Source organism: Lepisma saccharinum, chromosome 30, assembly GCF_977018435.1.
Source record: "Lepisma saccharinum chromosome 30, izLepSacc3.1, whole genome shotgun sequence".
Classification (NCBI taxonomy): Eukaryota; Metazoa; Arthropoda; class Insecta; order Zygentoma; family Lepismatidae; genus Lepisma; species Lepisma saccharinum.
This window is the reverse complement of record NC_139258.1, coordinates 13,906,156-13,927,397: the sequence shown is the minus strand read 5'-3', so window position 1 is coordinate 13,927,397 and position 21,242 is coordinate 13,906,156. Positions and strand designations below refer to the sequence as shown.

Sequence of the window (21,242 nt, the reverse complement as noted above, 5' to 3'; positions counted from 1 at the left end):
ACACTTAAGCCTAGAATGTGACGCACAGGTCCTTTCTAAGCTTGGATGTCTTATCCGTAATATTGAAATTTTAATGGTATCGAGCCGTGTAATAGCTGCAGGTGGATATGGGATTGTGTAACGAATTGCCAAGAAAAATCATGTTTTGTCCATGCTGGGAAGTTACATGTGCTTGTCCATATGTATGTTTTGCATTATATTAATTCTCAACCCTAACAGGAAGCTGAAATTACCACAATGCAATGAAAGATGCATTACTGGGACCTACATGAAGCTGAGCCTACAGTCAGATGTGCAGCTTGGCACTACTTGCACACAACTGCATAATATTATTTTCATAAGTATCTTAGCATATAATGTAGCAACATGTAAGACGTTATCAAGTTTCTAGACGCCCTGCAGGATTCTGAAATAATTGTTACTATCTTTAGACAGAGAAGAGGATAGTTATCGATCGAGGGAATATGGAGGAAACTTGGCTTCATGGCACTCATATAGAACCTCCCAAGGTATTACCGCAGTGAATTAAATATTTAAAATGTGGTTTCGTTCTGAAGGAAACAATTTTTTTCGTTGTTTTTTTCATTTACATTTTGTTACAATCTGAAATGCAAAACTTGAATGTATATATATATATATATTGTTTTAAAAATATGGTTTCCCTTCAGACAGGATCCACTACAAAATACTATTAAATATGTATTGATAATTTACAAATAAATGTGCACGCAAAGTGTGTATTTATGCAACGTTCTCTCTTATAATCATAAAGGATATTAGAAAATATAGTAACTTTTAAGTGGTTCACATGAATCATATCTTTCTCCACGAACATTGACACAGGTCAATGAAGCTATTTGTCATCATATTAATCTTTGCACTTCATACTTGAAGTAATTTTGTATAGTCTCCATGTTGCAATTGCAAAACTGAATTGGTTGGCTCTAACATGTAAATTGGTAAAGTATACTTAAAAAATAACATATTTCATCCCAGTAACAATTTCATAAATATCTCCACTATGCATTAAATATTGCATTGGACAGCGAACACCCAGCAATGGATGTATTCTTTGTACATCAATGAAAATTTAGATGGAAAGAAGTTGCAACAGAATTGTGAAACATTCCTGCCCAGACTTGGAATACGTTTACTCTGATATACATATGGATAGTGTAAAAAAGGACAATTCATATGGATAGTGCAAAAAAAGACAATGCCCAATAAACTAAATGTAACAACAAATGAGATTATCCTCACTGGTCAAGCATTGGAAGGGCCTCTAAGTTATCTTGCATAAGAATAAAAATATAATTTCTAATTGAAATTCAGAGAACCGCATGGAGGAAATTATAAATATGGCTATTTTAATGTTGACGTAAATCCCATGCAGAAAAGGAACGTGAAAGGAAATTCAGCAAGGCACTTATTACATTATGTAAATCTGTTACTTGGATAAATATGTGCCATAAGTACTATTTGTACATTCTGAAGGCAATGCATTCTCGAATAGAAGAGAGTAAAATGCATCGGTTAGCAAGAGAAATAATGCAAGGTTATCAAAATGTCATGCTGTGATGAAACATGTCCATTATATATTTTCAGTTATGTAATGGTGGCTGTAATAATATAGCCCTGTAATACTTTTATGTAAAGTCGACAAAATATGTCCGTTAGTAAATGCTACAAATATATATGTTGTGTGATGGAAAATGAGTAGTGAATGCATCAGATGATAAAGTAAAACCACATGGTTATGCACAAGGAATGAACCATTTAATGAATTTTGATATTGTGAAGAATATTATGAGAAGAGAGGGAGTGTGCCACAAGAGTAAGTCTAGGTTCAGAAAAATCAACATTAATACAGCAGTTGTTAAAAAATATTAGTGGCATTCATTTAATATCACTGAAATCATGTGAAATCATTATCTTTGAAGGAATACAAGAAATTATGCAATAAAAACTCATGGTTCAGTGGAATTAAGACACTTCCGGACACTGATGCTATGGTCATCTTGACAAAGAATGCGTTCCTGTCCCAAACTAGTGTTAACAACAATGATGACGATAATAATGAAGAATATACTGTGGCTAGATTGTAGAGCATATTAATAATGTGATTGAACCATCAGTTTGTTACTACTATTATATTTTTAGTACATAATAGCATAAAATGCAGGCTTGACCATCGTCGGGGTAAAATGCATCCTGGAAAATATTAGAAAAATGCTTAAGTGAAATGTGCCTGCAATACACTTCAGTATGAGACAGCATGTATGGGTAGTAGAAACAGCTGTGTGACAACAGTATGCAAAGGAATCAATATCCATTGTGATACACATGTTGAGAATGTTTTGGTATTGTAGAGCACACCTCTCTTCAGTAGGTTTTTGTTGACGTGTCTAATGTGAAAAGTTGATAGAATGGAGAAGAATGTATATTTTCACTATCCACAGCAAACAAGAGGTTGTCCTGGAAACCAAAACATGTACCGGATGCAAACTCATTCTGTTTCAGAAAGTTGCTTGAAGATGGGACATGTTTTCTGAATTAAAACCATTAATTAATTACAGCAGTGCATAATGAAATGAAATTTATGTAAACTGAAGTCTGCTGCAAGAGCATAAATGTGCACATGCCTATGGAAATATGGAGAAATATGCTGTAGAGAGGAATAACTGTTAAAATTGTTTTGTTTCTGTAAGAATGTTTGAACTGGAAGTATATTTATGACAGCAGGAATGTGAGATATTTGGTCCAAAATTATAGAATTGTAGCTAGTTTACTATACTAACATTTCTTTTAAAGAAAATTGACAATGTTCCAAACAAATAGAGATTATATGTAGTGCACAATGATGCATAGTACTATGGACCTATGACAAGTAACATCAACATAACATATTTAATGTAAAAAAGAAATTAAAATGCAAAATTATGAATTCAGATATGTATGTAAGTGAAAGAGAAATACTGATACCATGGAAAAGTCACCATAAACTATGTCATGAATTTTGGAAATGCTTAATATCTGACAAAATTACTCTTCAATTTACATAGAAAAAGGGCAGGGGTGTAGTTTGATGTGCAAGAGCAGCTCTACATTTACTCCTTGCACCTTTACAGTAATCTGCAAAGATGTCTGACAATGTTAGTTTTTTTACTTCAAAATATTTTTCCTGGATGCACAAGCATCTTTGTAGTCATGCAAAATAATGGGTGCAGATGAACGTATGCACTTACTTGCATCACTGGAAAACTAAATTTTAAAGACAGTGCATCGAATCGGTAATAGTAATATGGGGGACATAAATCAAGACTGTTAAAGTGAATAGCAGAAGAGCATGTTGTATTTGAATATGATAGTGTCAGTATGGCATTTGCTGCAAAGTTTTCTTCTTTTTATAAGTGATGAAGTCTGGACATGTTTGCAAATTGGTGTGAAACCAGCTGTGCGCTCCTTCAGAACCTTATATGGTAAATTAACAGCAAAACATGAAGAAACATCTACAATTCATAAGCATTTATCTCCACAAATGAAATCGCCAATGAAAATAGGTATTGTAACCACATATTCGTGCATCAAGAGACCTGTCAATGTGAAGTACAGATCATGTAAGGAAACATGTATGAATGAATTTGTGGAAAATTAAATTTGAGCGGGAAACCTTCAATTATGCACAAGCTTGAAGAAAGGAGCACATGTTTAAATCTCATGTTTTTAACTATATGATTAGCAGATTGTGAGATGTGTGTAGTTTTCTGCACAGAAAATACATTTCAAGCTTTGCATTTCACCATTTATTCAATGAAAGGATGCTGGCGGTGCTCTTAAAAGCAATGCAATGTACTTTATGGAAAGTTGAGGAGTTATGGCTGTACTTTTTTCAAGCCTTGGCCTGGGCATGTTCCTTTGTGAGTTTCTTCTTCATTTTCATCTAATCGTCATTCATATTCATTGTCATGATTAATCTACAGAGAGATAAAAATGAAACTAAAAAAATTACGTGGTGCTGTGAGGGAGTAATGATACCACATTTTCCCCCCACATAATGAGTGTGGAGAAGTGGCATAGTCTTTAAGCTGTAGGTCCAGTCTTGATTAGCCGATCTGTGAATAAAGTGGACTCTGTAACAATTCAACATACATGAGTCAATGCTCAAAGGAATAGCCCTGTTGTCTCAGCAGCAAGAAAGTAAGAAGCAAGCTCAGTATGCACTTATATAGTGCTTCCGGTGTTGTGGTACAGATCAGAAGGTAAGTGTTACGTGTAAGATCCTAGTGGCACAACACTAGAAGCATTCATTTTGTTTGCAGCACGGTACTCCTACGTTACATTGGAAAACATGCACTGGACACCCTGAGTACATATAATGTGCATATTACTTCGAGAGCTGGGTTGAGCTGAAACAAGCATATGTCTTTCTGAATTCACATTGTTACGTGAGCTGAAAACTTATCCCATTTAGATATGTAGAAAGAAAAGTATTGAAAGGGGTGACGGGAGCATGCATCTGAAGACAGCTAATAAGTGTCCACGGTTTGCGTTAGCATCTGTTGAAGGACCAAAGCTTGCAAAGTTCCATATTTAACGGGATTAAATTCGGAAAGCACCATTTAGTTGTGTCAAGCATTCTACTCGCAATTGTGCCACCGACATCTAATCGTCGTTTATTCTCATTGTTGCAATCGGCCACAAGCAGCAGAAAAGGAATGTAAAATAAGAAAAAATCTAAATATAATACACATACAAGAGGGCACTTGTTATAGCATATTCTGAATCAAGCAATGAAATGTCTCTAGTATCTTATTTTCCTTATGCCGAAACAAACCTGGGAACACAGTGGCGAACTTACATTGCAATGACTATGGAAGCGGAATTTTCTTTATTTGTTTTGAAACAAAGGGGCAGAAACTCTGAAGTAAAATAAAACAAATAAATCAGTTGTGTAGAAACAATTGAAAAGTTTGTTCTGCTTCAGAAAAGGTTGGGAACACCAGACACGTGCTTACACTAAAAGTAACTTGTGCTGCCCGTACACTAAAGCATACCATAAGAAAAAGTTACAACCTGAGGTGTACTACTACTATGAACACTCTTCAGTTTTTATGCTGCTTTGAAATAAAAAAAAAACAACCTTTAAAAGAAATTCATTAAAGACCAACAAGGTAAGTGCCAAGAGATTAAATGCACAATTCTAATAATCGACAGTTTCGCACCCCTTTTCTGTTCGTGTCGTCAAGATTTTGAGCGAGGAGATGGAAGTTTTATATTTGGAGCCGTTGCTTCTTCCATGCAACAATCCATAAAGGAGTTAATGCTGAAGCTTTAAGAGAATAAAACAGGAAAAAAAAAATATTTAAAAAGCAACGTTTTCATCACCATTTGATAACATATCAAGTACATGTCATGGAATTTTGTTTATATGACAATGTAACCAGAGGAAAGATAATTATCCATTTACAAATTCTATTATGGTCAGCAGTTAATATGGGCAAGATAAACTTCGGAATTATTACTGAAAAACAACAATTTTTTTGGAAAAGAGAAGTAAAAAAAAACATTCAACAGTCTTTGTGGATCACCACGATTATTGGAGATAACTAATTCATCCATTGTAGCAAAAATGAACTCCATCTTGCACAATCAGAGAAGAAGGGGAAAATGAGATATTCGACATACTAGAGTTCATAGCATCGACTCCTGGTAACAATGATTCGACTTAATTTCTTCATGTGTGCTTTCTTATTTTATTTAGGTTGCTGTCGTTGGATTTAAAAATATGGTGACATTTCCTGTGAGAAGTTTTGTCAAGTTTCTTCCAACATTCCTCATAATTTTGTGTTCGTACATATTTTAGTTCTGTAGAAAACAGGTAGGTGGCTGTAGTTGTTCCTTTTTTTAATAACAAATGTTATTCATGATTGGGAAAAGAGAGACGCGGTAGTATATAAATACGGAGAAACTAGTACTCACTTTTATCCGCGAAGCTGTTTTTTCTTCTTTTTCGATTAATTTCAGTGGCCACTGCCACCATCCTCGTTGGAACTTGCTGCGCTGTTGCTTGGCGTGCGTCTTTTGTTCGTAGTTCTCTGGTTGCCGTTAGGTGCGCTGTGCGTCTTGGTACGTCGTCTGCTATTTCCGGGCGATAACTGCTGCAGTAGTGGAATCCAAGTATGGTGCGCTTGCCCGCTATCGATGTTTAGTTCGTGCGGGAAGTGCATTATGGCGTGCGTTTCCTTGATTTTGGTGTCTATGAGCGTGTGGGCAGTGTGTTTGACTCGAACCTTTTGAATTTTATGGCTATTGTATTTGATATGTCTAGCAAGACCGGTAGTGGGTTGGGCTTTTTTCGCATCTGCTAGGTGCTGTTGGATTCTTTCATTGACAGATCTGATGGACCTGCCGATGTAATGAGCCTTGCACTCACACTCAGCATCATATACACCTGGGTTGTCAAGGGGGGAGAGGAAGTACCGTTTGTGCTTGTTCAGTTTGTCAGTTATTTTGGAGTTGGGTTTGTGCGCTACTTTGATGCCAAATGGGAGAAGGGCTTTGGCTATGCGGTTGGAAGTGGTGGGATGGTAGGGGAAGGCAAACCATTTATATTGGTCGCTGGGGGTTGGTTGTGGCTGGGTTGCTTGTGGATGGGTTGATTGTGGTAGGTTAGGGTGTCTGACCTGTATTTCCGCCTTACTGCACCAAGTGGAGAGTTGTGATTCAGTGTAGCCATGCTTCAGGGCTATTTCTGTGATGGTGGCTATCTCCTCTCGTAGATCCTCTTCTTTGCCACAGTAGGAGAAGGCTCTTCGATAAAAGTTTAGCCACACATTGGCTTTTTGCTTAGGGGGATGGCTAGAGAGAGCATGTATGTACTGGTTGCCTGCATCCGGTTTTCTGTAGACGGTGGTTGTGAATTTGTTAAGTGCACGGCTGATGGTGATGTCCAGGAAGTTGATTTTACCAAGTTTTTCATGCTCTACGGTGAAGTTGAGCCTGGGGTGGATGCTATTTAGTTTGTTCACTAGGAGGTTGAGTTCTTCTGCCTTTTTATATACAACTATTGTGTCGTCCGCGTACCTTCCATATCGGATGTGTTGTAGTTCTGGAGTGTGGAGTATCTCTTTTTCAGCCAGGTGCATGCTCCTTTAGCCAACATCGTCATGCACCTGGCTGAAAAAGAGATACTCCACACTCCAGAACTACAACACATCCGATATGGAAGGTACGCGGACGACACAATAGTTGTATATAAAAAGGCAGAAGAACTCAAACTCCTAGTGAACAAACTAAATAGCATCCACCCCAGGCTCAACTTCACCGTAGAGCATGAAAAACTTGGTAAAATCAACTTCCTGGACATCACCATCAGCCGTGCACTTAACAAATTCACAACCACCGTCTACAGAAAACCGGATGCAGGCAACCAGTACATACATGCTCTCTCTAGCCATCCCCCTAAGCAAAAAGCCAATGTGTGGCTAAACTTTTATCGAAGAGCCTTCTCCTACTGTGGCAAAGAAGAGGATCTACGAGAGGAGATAGCCACCATCACAGAAATAGCCCTGAAGCATGGCTACACTGAATCACAACTCTCCACTTGGTGCAGTAAGGCGGAAATACAGGTCAGACACCCTAACCTACCACAATCAACCATCCACAAGCAACCCAGCCACAACCAACCCCCAGCGACCAATATAAATGGTTTGCCTTCCCCTACCATCCCACCACTTCCAACCGCATAGCCAAAGCCCTTCTCCCATTTGGCATCAAAGTAGCGCACAAACCCAACTCCAAAATAACTGACAAACTGAACAAGCACAAACGGTACTTCCTCTCCCCCCTTGACAACCCAGGTGTATATGATGCTGAGTGTGAGTGCAAGGCTCATTACATCGGCAGGTCCATCAGATCTGTCAATGAAAGAATCCAACAGCACCTAGCAGATGCGAAAAAAGCCCAACCCACTACCGGTCTTGCTAGACATATCAAATACAATAGCCATAAAATTCAAAAGGTTCGAGTCAAACACACTGCCCACACGCTCATAGACACCAAAATCAAGGAAACGCACGCCATAATGCACTTCCCGCACGAACTAAACATCGATAGCGGGCAAGCGCACCATACTTGGATTCCACTACTGCAGCAGTTATCGCCCGGAAATAGCAGACGACGTACCAAGACGCACAGCGCACCTAACGGCAACCAGAGAACTACGAACAAAAGACGCACGCCAAGCAACAGCGCAGCAAGTTCCAACGAGGATGGTGGCAGTGGCCACTGAAATTAATCGAAAAAGAAGAAAAAACAGCTTCGCGGATAAAAGTGAGTACTAGTTTCTCCGTATTTACAAATGTTATAAAAGAAACAGTAAGGTAGATTCCCTTCATATTCTGGGTGTCAAATTGTGTGAAGGAAAGTTTTAGAATGTATTATTTTGTGCTCTTTAGTAAAAAGCAAAGTGAAATCTGTCGGAAGCATTACATTTTTACTAAATTCTGGACATACCTGAAGGAGAGAAAAACATTTCCTGCCAGAATTTTTACTTGACAATTTGGAATTTTTGACATACATTGTAAGTAATATGTATTTATGGAAATAATCTTCATTTGCACACATGCTCAGGATAACTGAAAAAGTATGCACGTAATGTCCTTGGTCACATGAAAAAGATTCTTATGAGTCAGGACAATTCTAAGGAGGCAAATTACTTTTCAAGCTTGAACATATAATAATTGCATTGGACTGCTATAAAAATTGGAAACATGTTGCTGTAGATATGGCTGTTTCTACGGAGCAACAAAATGTGTGCAACTGTTTTGCATTAACGATACATTAATTTTAATAATTACATTAGGTTGATGTAGCATCATGGGTCTACCATACCAGTTTTCGGAACAACACATTATATCCTGTAAATGACTATTTTTCTTAACACATGGTGGATGTAAAGTGGAACAGAAGTGATGTTGTCCTTTTTTAATTTTGGATTATGTCCTTAAGTTGATGGCAAAAACACTTTTTAATGTTCCAGCAGTTGGTTGTGATTATAAACTTGGAATAACTGCTTTGGGGTCTGCACATAGACCAAAGACTAGGTCAGATGGTTGGAAGATACTACGTGATGGTTATGCCCGATATGCACAGCGAAGGAACTGTGCGTTGGAAGCAATGCAAGAGAATATTAACATAATTGGGACAAGTATCTCAGCCTCATAATAGCTTGCAGAAAAAGTTCTTTACATTCTTTGAATGTTTGTATGTGTGTGGGTTAATTTTCACATCAAATTCTGTAAGAAAGTAACGTAAAGAGAAGTAACATATAGTTTTCGCAGTTCTCTTTATTCGTAATGGAGACCTAATTATTTGACATCCGATGTAGGAAAATTGAAGCATGTAAATGATTGTCATTGTATTATAAATTGCAATAATCAAAATGTAATTGCAGTAAATGAAAAATTTATGGGCAGTAAAGACTGTAAGGGGGCACTAAGGAAGCAGGCCCATAATTGCACCAATCGAAAATAAAGGTATAGGGGCATTCCAGCTTTATGTGTGGCAGTCACACACAGAAAGTAAAGTTCTAGACATGCAATTGAATTCAAATATTCATAATGAACTGGTTTCATAGAATTCATGCTTCCTGCTAAGAAACTGAAAAAAACAAAAACAACCTTGAGTGTGATTATTTTCCTGTAGTTTACGGTTATTACAAGCATAAGAAAACAGTTTTTCTTTGTGAAACTACAGGAAAGTAATTCTACAATGCAAGCAATGCGTACATACAAGAAAAACTTGAGTGTTGATGACACAGCCTGAATGCATGAACGTTATTAACAAAAATATGTTGTGTGTGTGACGCTTTGAAGTTTGACTTCATTTGTCTATGAAGCTTATAGGCTACAGACTCATTTTTGTTGGTGAAATAAGCAAATTATATGCATTTCCAAACATTAAACCTTAATGCAATTAAAAACAATTATTCCAGATTGATTCATATGTTGTTTAATGGAGCAGAGCCACTTTTTGTGGAATGCCTCTATAAGGCATTAATTTTGCATTATTGAGAGTAGAATTATCCATTTAAATGAAGTGACGGACGCAAAAGCATTCAGGAAATGAAAAACTTTGGAAATAAATATTTATTTCAACAAGCATTTTCCCCAAAATTAGTAATTGCATTCTTTACCTGAAATTGTATTGCTTTCTACAAGATGGAGATATTTTAATGTTAAAAAATTAAATGAATGCAGTTGGTATTTACAAGTGATCGTTTATTTAACTTATAAAGACAGTGGACATTGCTCTCTGAAAAATATTGAAGTAATCCAGATAACAATGTCCACCTGACTGCCAAAGTATCACAATAGAAAAATTATATGTAATTTAAAAATTAGTTCAATCATAGCATTGTCCATTCAAGCATCAAAGGATACAGTAGATTTTGCTGAGACAAGTTAATCAAATTTTGATAACATTGAATGGGATGAAGTAAGCAACAAACAAATTGTAGGAATATGAGATTAATTTCAAAAGTTTTGAAGAAAAACGAAAAATCATGAAAATTTTCTTATTCCTGGCCCCTCATTGCTCTTTTTTGTCTGTAAAATCTTTTCTAAAGAGACTTCTTAGCAGAAGTCAAATCCAAATATGTTTTTTTGATGATAAACACCATCAAATAACAAATTTTAAGAGAAGCTACATTATTTCTTGTCTATATGACACCTAATTTATTGCAGCTCTGCTTAATAATTTTTAAACATCTGTATTTTATAATAATTATACTTCAGTGTCCAATATAATTATATTTAAGTTTTAAGTATAATGAATATTGAAACCCAATTTACTTGCATTCCACACAGGATACAATGAAATTTGCACTGTAGAAGCAATTCTAGTGCAAGGAAAGGAAAAGCAATGAATATAATTTAAGAAAGATTGTAAATTTACTTATTTTTGGGGGTGCCATGTAAAATTACTACAGAATGTGGCCATAAATATGGGTACAGTCATTCTTCAGAGTACAAGATTAGATGTTTGCTCAACCTGTACAGTGTTACTGGTAAGGGGGTAAGAGGCAGGTATATTGCGATAAGCTAACAGTATTTATTTTTATCAAAATTAATGCTCGAGAAGCTGTTTCTGTTTTGACGTTAGTTTAGATATAGTACTTAGTTGGTGTAAAAAATATGGTGTACAATTTGTGCAAGTTTTATTCAAAGTTAGTTTAATACAAATTTTTTGTAACAAAAATTATTAAAAAGTAGCATGCATTTCTTTAAAGAACATGCATTGCTATGGAAGGTTGGGTGATTTCTAATATACTGCAAAACTTCATAAATGCAAAAAATAAGCTACAGAAGCTAGATGTTAAAATATTTTTTACAGTACAATGACAATAAAAGTTGTTAACAACCAAAAATAATTTGGTAATAATAGAGCACTAAGTGAATAAGCATACACTTAGTGAAGTCTCGTCAATGAACAGATGCAATTTCACAGGATTAGTGGTTTAATTGCATGTGGATTTAATAGTAATGGACTTCAGTACTATATATATTCTGACGATGTATTTTGTTCTACTTGAAAGTGCATTTAGGTTTTTTGATTTAGTATAATGAACGGAAATTTGAGAAGTGGAGGTTCTAAAATCAAACTAAGTAAAATCTGTAAAGTTTTGAGTGAGTTATGTATGCATATTTCAAGTTTGTTTTTAGTGGAAGTGGATTTACAGGCACCCAACATGATAAATAGGTACTTGCACTACCAGAAAAATGATCTAACATATGCTGTGAAGTGAAATTTCTTTTGTGGTTTTCTTTTTTTATTGATTTTTTGGCTAATTGCATCGGTGACGATGAATGGTGGTTTGATGAAGATGATGAAACGTTCAACGAATGAGGTTATCTTCTACGGTGTACTATATGGAGAGCAAAAGAAAGCAAGAATGAGCGAAAATTACACTCAAAAAATCATTCTTAGGCACAGTTATGCAAAATAGGCATTTATAGACAATATAAAAATACACAATCAGATTTGAAACAATGTAAAGGAATTTAAAATTTTAAACCCTATGTTTTACTACTAATTAATATAAAAGGCAAATAGTTATTATACACTGTGCTTGTGTATTTTAACCCCCTGTATTTCGACTGTACATATTTCGCAGTTGGTGTCAACCATACGTGCCTTATTAGAATTATATAGTATTAATTCTGTGTGGTAGCATGTGCAGTAGCAGTACCTGAAAGGGTGCGATGAACACAGAATACTGCCGTGACAAAGCATAATGTTATCATCTAGGGAGAGACAGGTTATTGCAAACTTAAAAAATTGAGATGGTCACAAAATTTTCATTTCTATACTTGGAGGGGCAATCGTCTTGGAGAAAATGAAAGTAGAAAGTTGAATTTGAGAGAGAAGAGGTATTTCAAAAGTACAATTTCCTGTTTTGTCAACTCATTAAAATACTGGAATCTCTTGCAGGTACTGTGTGTTCTGCGATTTCAAATTTTTGTGCCTCATACATTGTTGCTGTAAGATATTTTCGAAAAACTATATTTTTTCTCAGTTTTGGAATTGGTGACGTAATCTGTTATTTTCATTTGGGTGAGTGATGCTGCTCAGAAATACATGAGTTAAAAGCATGTAACTCATGATAAAAATACAGGAAGAGAAGATGTAGAATTCTCTAGAACGTGTAAAATTAATTTTTGTGCCTAAATCTACAGAAATACCTTACATTACTCTGAACTTGCATATTTATGATCAAATATGAATTTCACGAAAGTAGGAGATGTCTACATAATTAAATTGTAGATGTTTTCTTTGAGTTGGTGTCTGTTCTGTCTGCCAGAATCATCACGATGGCGAAACTTGTTTCTTGAATGTGTTGCCTATTCTTCATGTGTTATATTGCTATACAATTATCATACATGACAGATTCAACACAAAAGTATTCACACTGTGTTTATAATGCGTGTGTGCATTAATGAATTTAATGTCTTTTTTTTTTTTTTAACAGTAGTGGAGTTTCATTGCGTTTGCAAATTTGAATAAAATCCCAATATTATGATCTTGATTGGGACACGTCAGCTTTTTCTGTCCATTGATAGATTAAGTGTATTTGCACACACATCGAGGTTTAATTGCATAGCTGCACATGTTGTCTCGGATGATATAAATTCCAGATGAACCAATGAGAAGTTGAGATGTCATCTTAGTGCCCCTTTACAAATTGGCTGTTGCGTCATGAGCTATGAAAACACAGTTCACCTGCCGTTGATGTGTGAGAGAGGTGGTTTCATTATAAAATGGAAACTTCATGATGACTACATTTAATCATGACATTGTAACAATTAATGCTGCAAATAATGTCTTTGGTGTTAGTGTTCATATTGCGTTGTATTGGGTTGATGCATAAGTTTTTAGCGTTTGTTTTTGGTGTGGCAACACTGAAATGTTAGGAGTTTGTTTATTGTTTAATGTTCGTCATTTGGCATGGCATTGTTGTGCTTGTGAATAGCCCTTTAGTTTTTCAGATTTGAAGGAAGTTAGTTCTATTTGTAGTCTAAAGAACGTGGAGTGTTAAGTGGTAAAAACTAACACTTCCAACATGTGACAGCAGAGTTGGTTGGAAACACTTGTTCCTTGCATGGAAAGAATTCCATTGGGAAAGCATGTCAAGGTAATGATTTTGTCGTTTCAAAGGGCAACAGTGGGCCAAGGGGCCATGTTCAGGAATACCATTAAAATGCTTTAATCCGTGATGATCCACGTCAGCCAACCTGAGAATTGGCAAATGTTATGAACTTTGACCAGTCACATTTGCATTGCGTGAGAAAGGTATGTGTGAATACTGTATGCTTTAAGTGAAAACCACAGAAATCAGCAGGTGACCATTTGCACTTCATCATTGCTCATCATCTGTTAGCTCGTGAACAACATCGATTCCTGTCCATGATTGCTGCCAGTGACAAGAAATGATGCCTTTATGTCAATATCAAGAAAGTGGACTTACAACAACAATTCAATTCAATCTACAGGGTCCGGCAGCAAATCTGACAGTTTTAGTTTGGCAACATTGCTGGTAGGTGGAGTCGCTCACTCAGGAGCTGGTATTTCGCTAGGCACGTGATGACATTTCAGTTGGCATGGAGCAGTGTAATTCTGTACAACGTGCTTTTGTTGTGGAAACATTTTTTTAAAAATGGTGAATCTGTAGTTGGAACGCAACAAACAACTTCCTCTTGCCAGAACTTCGCAGACGATGAATTGACCCCACACAAATTTGGTTTCAACAAGATGGAGCAACTGCTCATACATCGAAGACATCCATGGCTGATCTCAGACAAATGTTTCCGAGACCCGTCATCATCTTTCAATGAGGCAACATGCCATGGCCACCTCTACCGTACCTGTTGCCATGCAGTTTGTTCTATGGGGTTATCTCAAATGGAAACTTTCATGAACAAACCACGCACTACAGAAGAACTGCAAGCCGCAATTTGTAAGGAAATAACGGCAATTCCACAAGACATGGTCGAACGTGCTGGGTAGAATGTGACTGACAGATTGCAAGAGTGCGTTCGCACTTCAATTTTTTCAGACATTCCTTTGTTGCGTTGGCTGTGTGGGGTTTAGCGAAAATTGGGAACTCGTCGATTCGACGACTAGGTACGGCAAGCGAACGTCCAGACAGGCCGTCAATTTGACGACTAGGTATGCGGATGGGTTAACTTTGGCAGAAGAAAATCTTAATTTACCACAGTAAATTATTTAATGCATTGCCAAACATTTCAGCTAAAATAATAATGTACTTTTCCATTGACTGTATTGTTGATTAATGGCGAGCTTGCTAATGCCAGGAAATTTAAAGATGTAAGTTATGCTTGCAAGGAGGACAAAAAAAGTGTAAAACAGAAGAAAAATGGCAAAAAATATCGAAAAATGACCTAAAAGCCACCGAAAAATGCAAAATAAAAATGTTTTTTTGGTTCTAACTGAAGGGACTGGTATCAGGTTGAGCATTGTTTTTCAAGGCTCAGAAAAAAATATGATTATTCATCAACTTCCTAACCCTAGTTATGAGTAAGGGAAAGGACAAACATGAAGCTCCCATGGAATGCATCATTGAGCACATTAAGATGTCTCAAAGGTAAAGTAAATATTATATAACATCTGGCACAAAATGAAGATTCATAAAATGATTTTGATATCCTTTGGCGCATGGCTATGGTATCAACCTGCTTGTTTTTTTTAATCTTGCACCTTTTGATGTGTATTTACATGTAAACCATATGAAGACAATTATTGTTTCATGCTGAACAGACTACCTTGTACATGTAATTTTATGTTGACTGAACCATGAGTAACGGACATTAACAAGTTCGTCATGGAATTATTATTAGAAAAACGTTGAACCCAATTTTTCACTCTTGCAGTAATTTACATAGCATATATGATGGACAACATCAGGCTCATTTATAAGATTATTGAAAGTCGAGGTAATGTTTGTGCGAGGTGGAATCGTTTTTCATAATTCTTCAGGTGGACAATGAAAATAAGACAATCGTGTGCTTCTGACAGATTTCATCCATGTTTATCTATGTATGTGTGCATTATTAACAAGTACAATATTTGTGCACCACACAATGATTTCTTTTGTGAAAACAGTCACCAGCTTATGCATTTTGAACATCAATGGTGAAAATTTTCATATTGGCTGTTCTGTTGATTGGGTATGAGTGGAATAGTATCTTTCGACCTTATGACTACAGCAGTACTGGTTCTTACTGTACCTAAAGAACCATATCTAGTGCATATTTCGTGAATATCACAAAACAAACTACTGAAAGTGTCTAGTAAGCATTGATGGACAGACACATTCAATCACAATATGCCGTGCAACTAAATATTGGCCAAATGCTATCAAATCTGTATTCAATACAGAAATCCATCCAGTTCTTTGAACATTTGATGTATGGATCTACCCATCATGAAAGATGTTCGCGAGAGACTGTAAAAGGTTTTTAAAGAGCTATTAATGATTCTGATTGTGTGACACTGTAACTGGCTGACCTGTGCAACCCTTTTGTTGCTCAAGAGAGCTTCATGTACGGTGAAACTTGCCAACATTTGTCACTAATCACAACAATGAGAATGAGTGATGAAACGGGACACTCACAAAGAAAATCCATGTCAAGGCTGTACTCAATGTACAAACCCAGCAAATTTATTGTAGATTGTGTAATATCAGAGGAAAATAAAGCAGTTGCACCCAGTCACCTCCATCTGATCCAGGATCTGCAATGGCTGGCGGTGTTGCGGTCACGAGTGCTTCATGGCAGGGATGCCGCCATTCGAGCTGTTTCCTGGATGATGTAGGTGGATGGGCTGAACGCCAAGAAAGCCAAGCCTTAAGCTTGACCGATGCCAGTGAAGCAGTTTTCGATATTTCCTCACCTTTCAAAAATCACTATGATTTTCCGAGATCTGAAAAAATATGCATAGAACTCCTTCTAGGTTTGCTTCAGCTGTAGTCTAAATATTTGCAATAGTTTAATAGGCTTCGTAGTCGCAAAACTATTGAGAATATCTAGGCAACAGCGAAAGCGAACCATGCGAAGTTTCATGTGAACACACCAGAGGGATTTCCAAGCAGGTGCAATTTTTCAGATTTCAGAATGTCAATACGATTTTTCGAAATGAGAGCAAAAATTTAAAGAACTGCTTCGCTGGTGTCAGCTAATGGTCCAGCTGAGCCTTTGGCTGGTGGTGATGTGTGAAACTTGCCATGAATTTAACCCAAAACATGTTCCAAATAGAATCTATTACAACAGAAAATAATAATCGGTAAACACATTTTCCACTGCTGCGACATTACACTGCAGTGACCATACAATTATCCATACGGGCCAAAATATGAAAAACAGGTTGCATTGCATGACGGTCATTCGTAATTTGTATTTGTTCTGGTGCATACTGTAGATGCAGAATGGAGTATAGATAGTCATGTAACATGTCCCTACATAAGTGGTCTGTTTGTAACACAAGAAATCATTTTGTGTTGTTCAATTGGCATAATGTTTGTACAGGCATGAGAATTGTTTTGCAAGATTTCATAAATTTTAGAATTTACTTTTAGCAGACACTTTGAGAAAGCTGTTCTAATTAATATAAAGCTTGGTCATTGCAGCTTATTTCCTATCTATTTTGAATCATAAAACTTACTTTTTCACAACAAATCACTGTAGTTGAATTCAGGTAAGCATTTTAAACTTTTAGCACATGTTAAATGAATTAATGCCAATTCTTTTTCATTGTAGGTGTACGGAGGTAAGTGATAAGTAGCGTCATGTGTTTTTCATAACTAAGGTAGGTAGGTTTAGATATTTTTGTTTGTTTTGACACCCAGAATAAGTAAGGAATCCTGCAATACTGTCTTTCATTTGTTCATAATAAGCAACTTATTACATAGCCAACTACATAGCTTCCTACCTGTACTCTACATAGAAGTACAGTATATGGTTATGCTTTCCATCATGACAATACACAAGAAAAGTGTGGTATGGTGCATGCTCTCAATGACTTCGAATGAGTGGCTTGCAAAACGTTCATGTTTGTACAAAAATGGAAGTAGTTGTAATTAGATTTTTCTTATGTACAAGGTGTACAACTTTGCTTCCGCCGTTTTTCCCCAAAAATATGACGCTGTAATGAAAAACATTGCTTACCCAGGCATTATTCAAAGTATTGTCCATCGCTGGCCACTACTTGCTCCCATCTTTCGGGCAGCGTACGAATGCCGCGTCTAAAAAAATGTTCATCTTTGGAGGCGATCCACGAATCGATCCACTTTTTGACTTCTTCATAAGATCGGAAGTGTTGGTCAGCCAGTTCATGAGCCATTGATCTAAACAGGTGATAATCAGAGGGAGCGATGTCTGGAGAATAAGGCGGGTGGGGTAGGATGTCCCATCTGAATGTTTCCAAGTACGTTTTCACCACTTTGGCAACATGGGGTCGTGTGTTATCATGCTGCAAAATCACTTTGTTGTCCCTCTCGCTGTATTACGGCCGTTTGTCCTTCAATGCTCGGCTTAAACGCATTAATTGCGTTCGATAACGAGCACCTGTGATTGTTTCACTTGGTTTTAACAGCTCATAGTACATGACGCCGAGCTGGTCCCACCAAATGCAGAGCATGATCTTGGAGCCATGAATATTCGGTTTGGGCGTCGACGTGGAAGCATGGCCGGGATATTCCCATGATTTTTTGCATTTTGGGTTATCGTAATGAACCCATTTTTCGTCCCTGGTCACAATCCGATGCAGAAATCCCTTCCGTTTTTGCCTCTGAAGCAACTGTTCACAACCACACAAACGCCGTTCAACGTCTCTTGGTTTCAGCTCATACGGGACCCAAGTTCCTTGTTTCTGAATCATACCCATGGCTTTCAGACGTTTTGAAATGGCTTGCTGTGTCACTCCCAATGATCGTGCCAATTCTTCTTGAGTTTGACGCGAGTCTTCACTCAGCAATGTCTCCAATTCTGAAGCGTTGAAACCACTCACGACAGGTTCTCTCATTTATAGCGTCCTCACCATACGTAGTGGAGAGCATTCGATGAGCCTCAGCCGCAGTTTTCTTCATATTGAAACAAAAAAGTAGAACCTCCCGCAAATGGCGAGAATTTGGCTCGTACACTGACATTTTCAATCGCGAACAACTTCACGATGCACACACCACTCGACTAATGTTTGAATGGGGTTATCTTGACAGAGGTCCAAGCTAACTGCGTGACGTCTGCGATCTGCTTCTTTCGACCGCTACTTCCTGTTGTTGCCACCTGTCAGAAAACGGCGGAAGCAAAGTTGTACACATTGTAGCTTTCATGCAGAATGAGTATTTAAATTTCTTGTCATTCATATAAGCATAGTTCTGTAAGTGTGGTGACACTTTGGTCTTTTGTTATATTCATATAAAACAAATTGAAAAAAATTGTTAACACTGTAAGATAGTGTTTTGTATTGGGCCCTTCATTATATATGCTTCTTAACATTTCCTAGGACCTCTATCCCCATCTAAGTTGATGTGTCCGGCTTAAAAGCACAATAAAAGAAAAAAATCATTACGTGTAATATTTAACCAAGAGCACCTTAAGCCTTAGTAGTTTGAAAGGTAATCTCAAAATGTTTTTCCCCCCGTGCTTGCAAAATGTCAGCACTCGTTGGATTGCACCCCTTGGCCCCCTAAATTCCCGGACATTACTCCTCTTGATTTTTCTTTGGGGTTTTGTAAGGTCACAAGTGTACCAGACACGAGTTCGTGACCTTCCTGATCTACGACATCACATTTGTGCTGCGATCCGAAATGTGACTCCAGTAATGCTGAACAACACATGGCGGAGCGTGAATACAGGTTGGACATCTGTAGAGCAACAATGGTGCTCATATTGAGGTGTACTAGGTATGTAAAAATAACTTTTAGAGACTCTATAGGTAGAAGAAAACTCGACGGAAATATCTTAATAAACTTAAAACTTATAAAATTTTCTTTTATTGTACTTTTAAGCCGGACACCCTATACGTTATGGTTCTCCTTCATTTCCTTTTTTTTTTTTTTTTTTTTTTTTTTTTTTTTTTTTTTTTTTTTTAAGTTTCATTAGTTACTTTTGATATTTCCTAACCTTTCAAATGCACACTTGTTCATCCACACACTCTTACTCATCCATATGCATACTTATTCACACATAGATCATGCAGTTAATTTTTATAGAAATGTTTAGAGAAGAAATTGCTTATCAAAATCGATCAATTGTGTAGTTTTTGGCAATAATCATTGTCATTATATTTATGAAGATGCATACATGTTAACTATGCATTTACGTATATGGTTTTAATTAATCTGCCTACACAGATGTTAATGTATGATATTTTTCTTTGAAATGTTACATTGTGATGAATTCTGTTAAAGGCTTTTAAAGTATTGTATACAACGCTAATTTAAAATTGATCACCTGTGTGCTGTTTGCTGATAATTTTAGTTAAATTGTGCAGAAGTACTGTAAAAAAAAACTCATTCAAGTTAGTTGTATTCACATGAAATGTATGCATTATTACCATCAGTGTTTTGCCTAGCAGTTAACTTTTGTCTGTATTTCCTTTCCTAGTTTTCACTCTGTAGGGTGCCAAAATGAAAGGAAACTGCAGCACTGCTTATAAATGAAATGAAAATATACATTTAATTCTAATATTGAGATTAGTGTATTTTAAGTAGTACCTAGAAGTATCTTGGATGCATGTGTGTTAATCTTTGTGGCATGTGTATGGATGTCCCAGAAATATATTTAATAAATTTTTGAGAATGCTGTGTGAACCCTAAAACTAGGTCAACATGTGTAGGGACTACATTGTTTTGGATATATGCATGAGAAGTGCACCCTCCCCGATGGCGCAGTCTTGTAATCAAGGGGACCAGGATAAATGCACATAGTGGTTTGGATCCCAGTTCAGACTGTAGGTCCAGTTCCGATTAGCCTTACTGTGCATAAAGTGCACTTAAAATCAACTAGAGAAGTGCTTTTAAATAGAGCAGTGAAGATGTATCATTTTGTGTGTACTGTAAGGTGTACCTCTGTATCTTCAATTCAAAATTTAAAATAAGGGAAGTTTTTATAGAGCTCCTGCAGCTGAATAATTAGTGGCTCTTGTATTGGTGCAAGTGGTCTGAGATTCAGTATCCAGTGCGAGCTCCAGTTTATATTTTATTGTTGTTAGTGCTTCTCAATACATTGGCCATGATAAAACATTAGTTGCTACAAATCCAGGCTCAAATTATATACAGGGTGTCCCAGAAGTCTTTCCCTGATTACAAACTTTATTCATATCCGCTATATGCAAGGTAGAGACGTGAAAGTGGTGCCAAAATGTTGGAAAACTAACCAAGTTTTTTTTGTTGAAAACCGGAAATGTTCACAAATCCGGAAAAAGCTCAGCATGTCCTCTGGTATCACGAGACCTGGTCACCAATAACAGTGCAGAGGGACTTTCAAATGTACAGAATTCTTTTGTCTAGAATATCTGCCATCAATAAGTTGGTATTTAAAAAATGGAATTTATCTTCATTCCCAAATCCTGTCAAGTCCAAGAAACATTGTATGGAAAGATGCCACCTGATGTCAAGAGCATTAATTCCGGATTCCTTTGCACTGACACTGCAACACTACAGCCAC

At 36.8% G+C, this 21,242-nt stretch overlaps 1 protein-coding gene across 4 annotated transcripts in view; it reads left to right on the top strand.

Moving 5' to 3' along the window:
- The window catches only part of LOC145982010 (uncharacterized), a 104,401-nt gene that overhangs the window by 42,245 nt on the left and 40,914 nt on the right, over positions 1-21,242 (top strand). For 3 of the 4 annotated variants that reach the window (XR_014441012.1, XR_014441011.1, XM_083115555.1), the window contains exon 6: positions 432-509. The exons of the other annotated variant lie outside the window; for it this stretch is intronic. Coding sequence is in view for 1 of the 3 variants with exons in the window: in XM_083115555.1 (XP_082971681.1) it covers positions 432-509 (78 nt within the window). In the remaining 2 variants the exon portion in view is untranslated. The remainder of the gene's footprint in view (positions 1-431; positions 510-21,242) is intronic. 4 annotated transcript variants of the gene reach the window in all.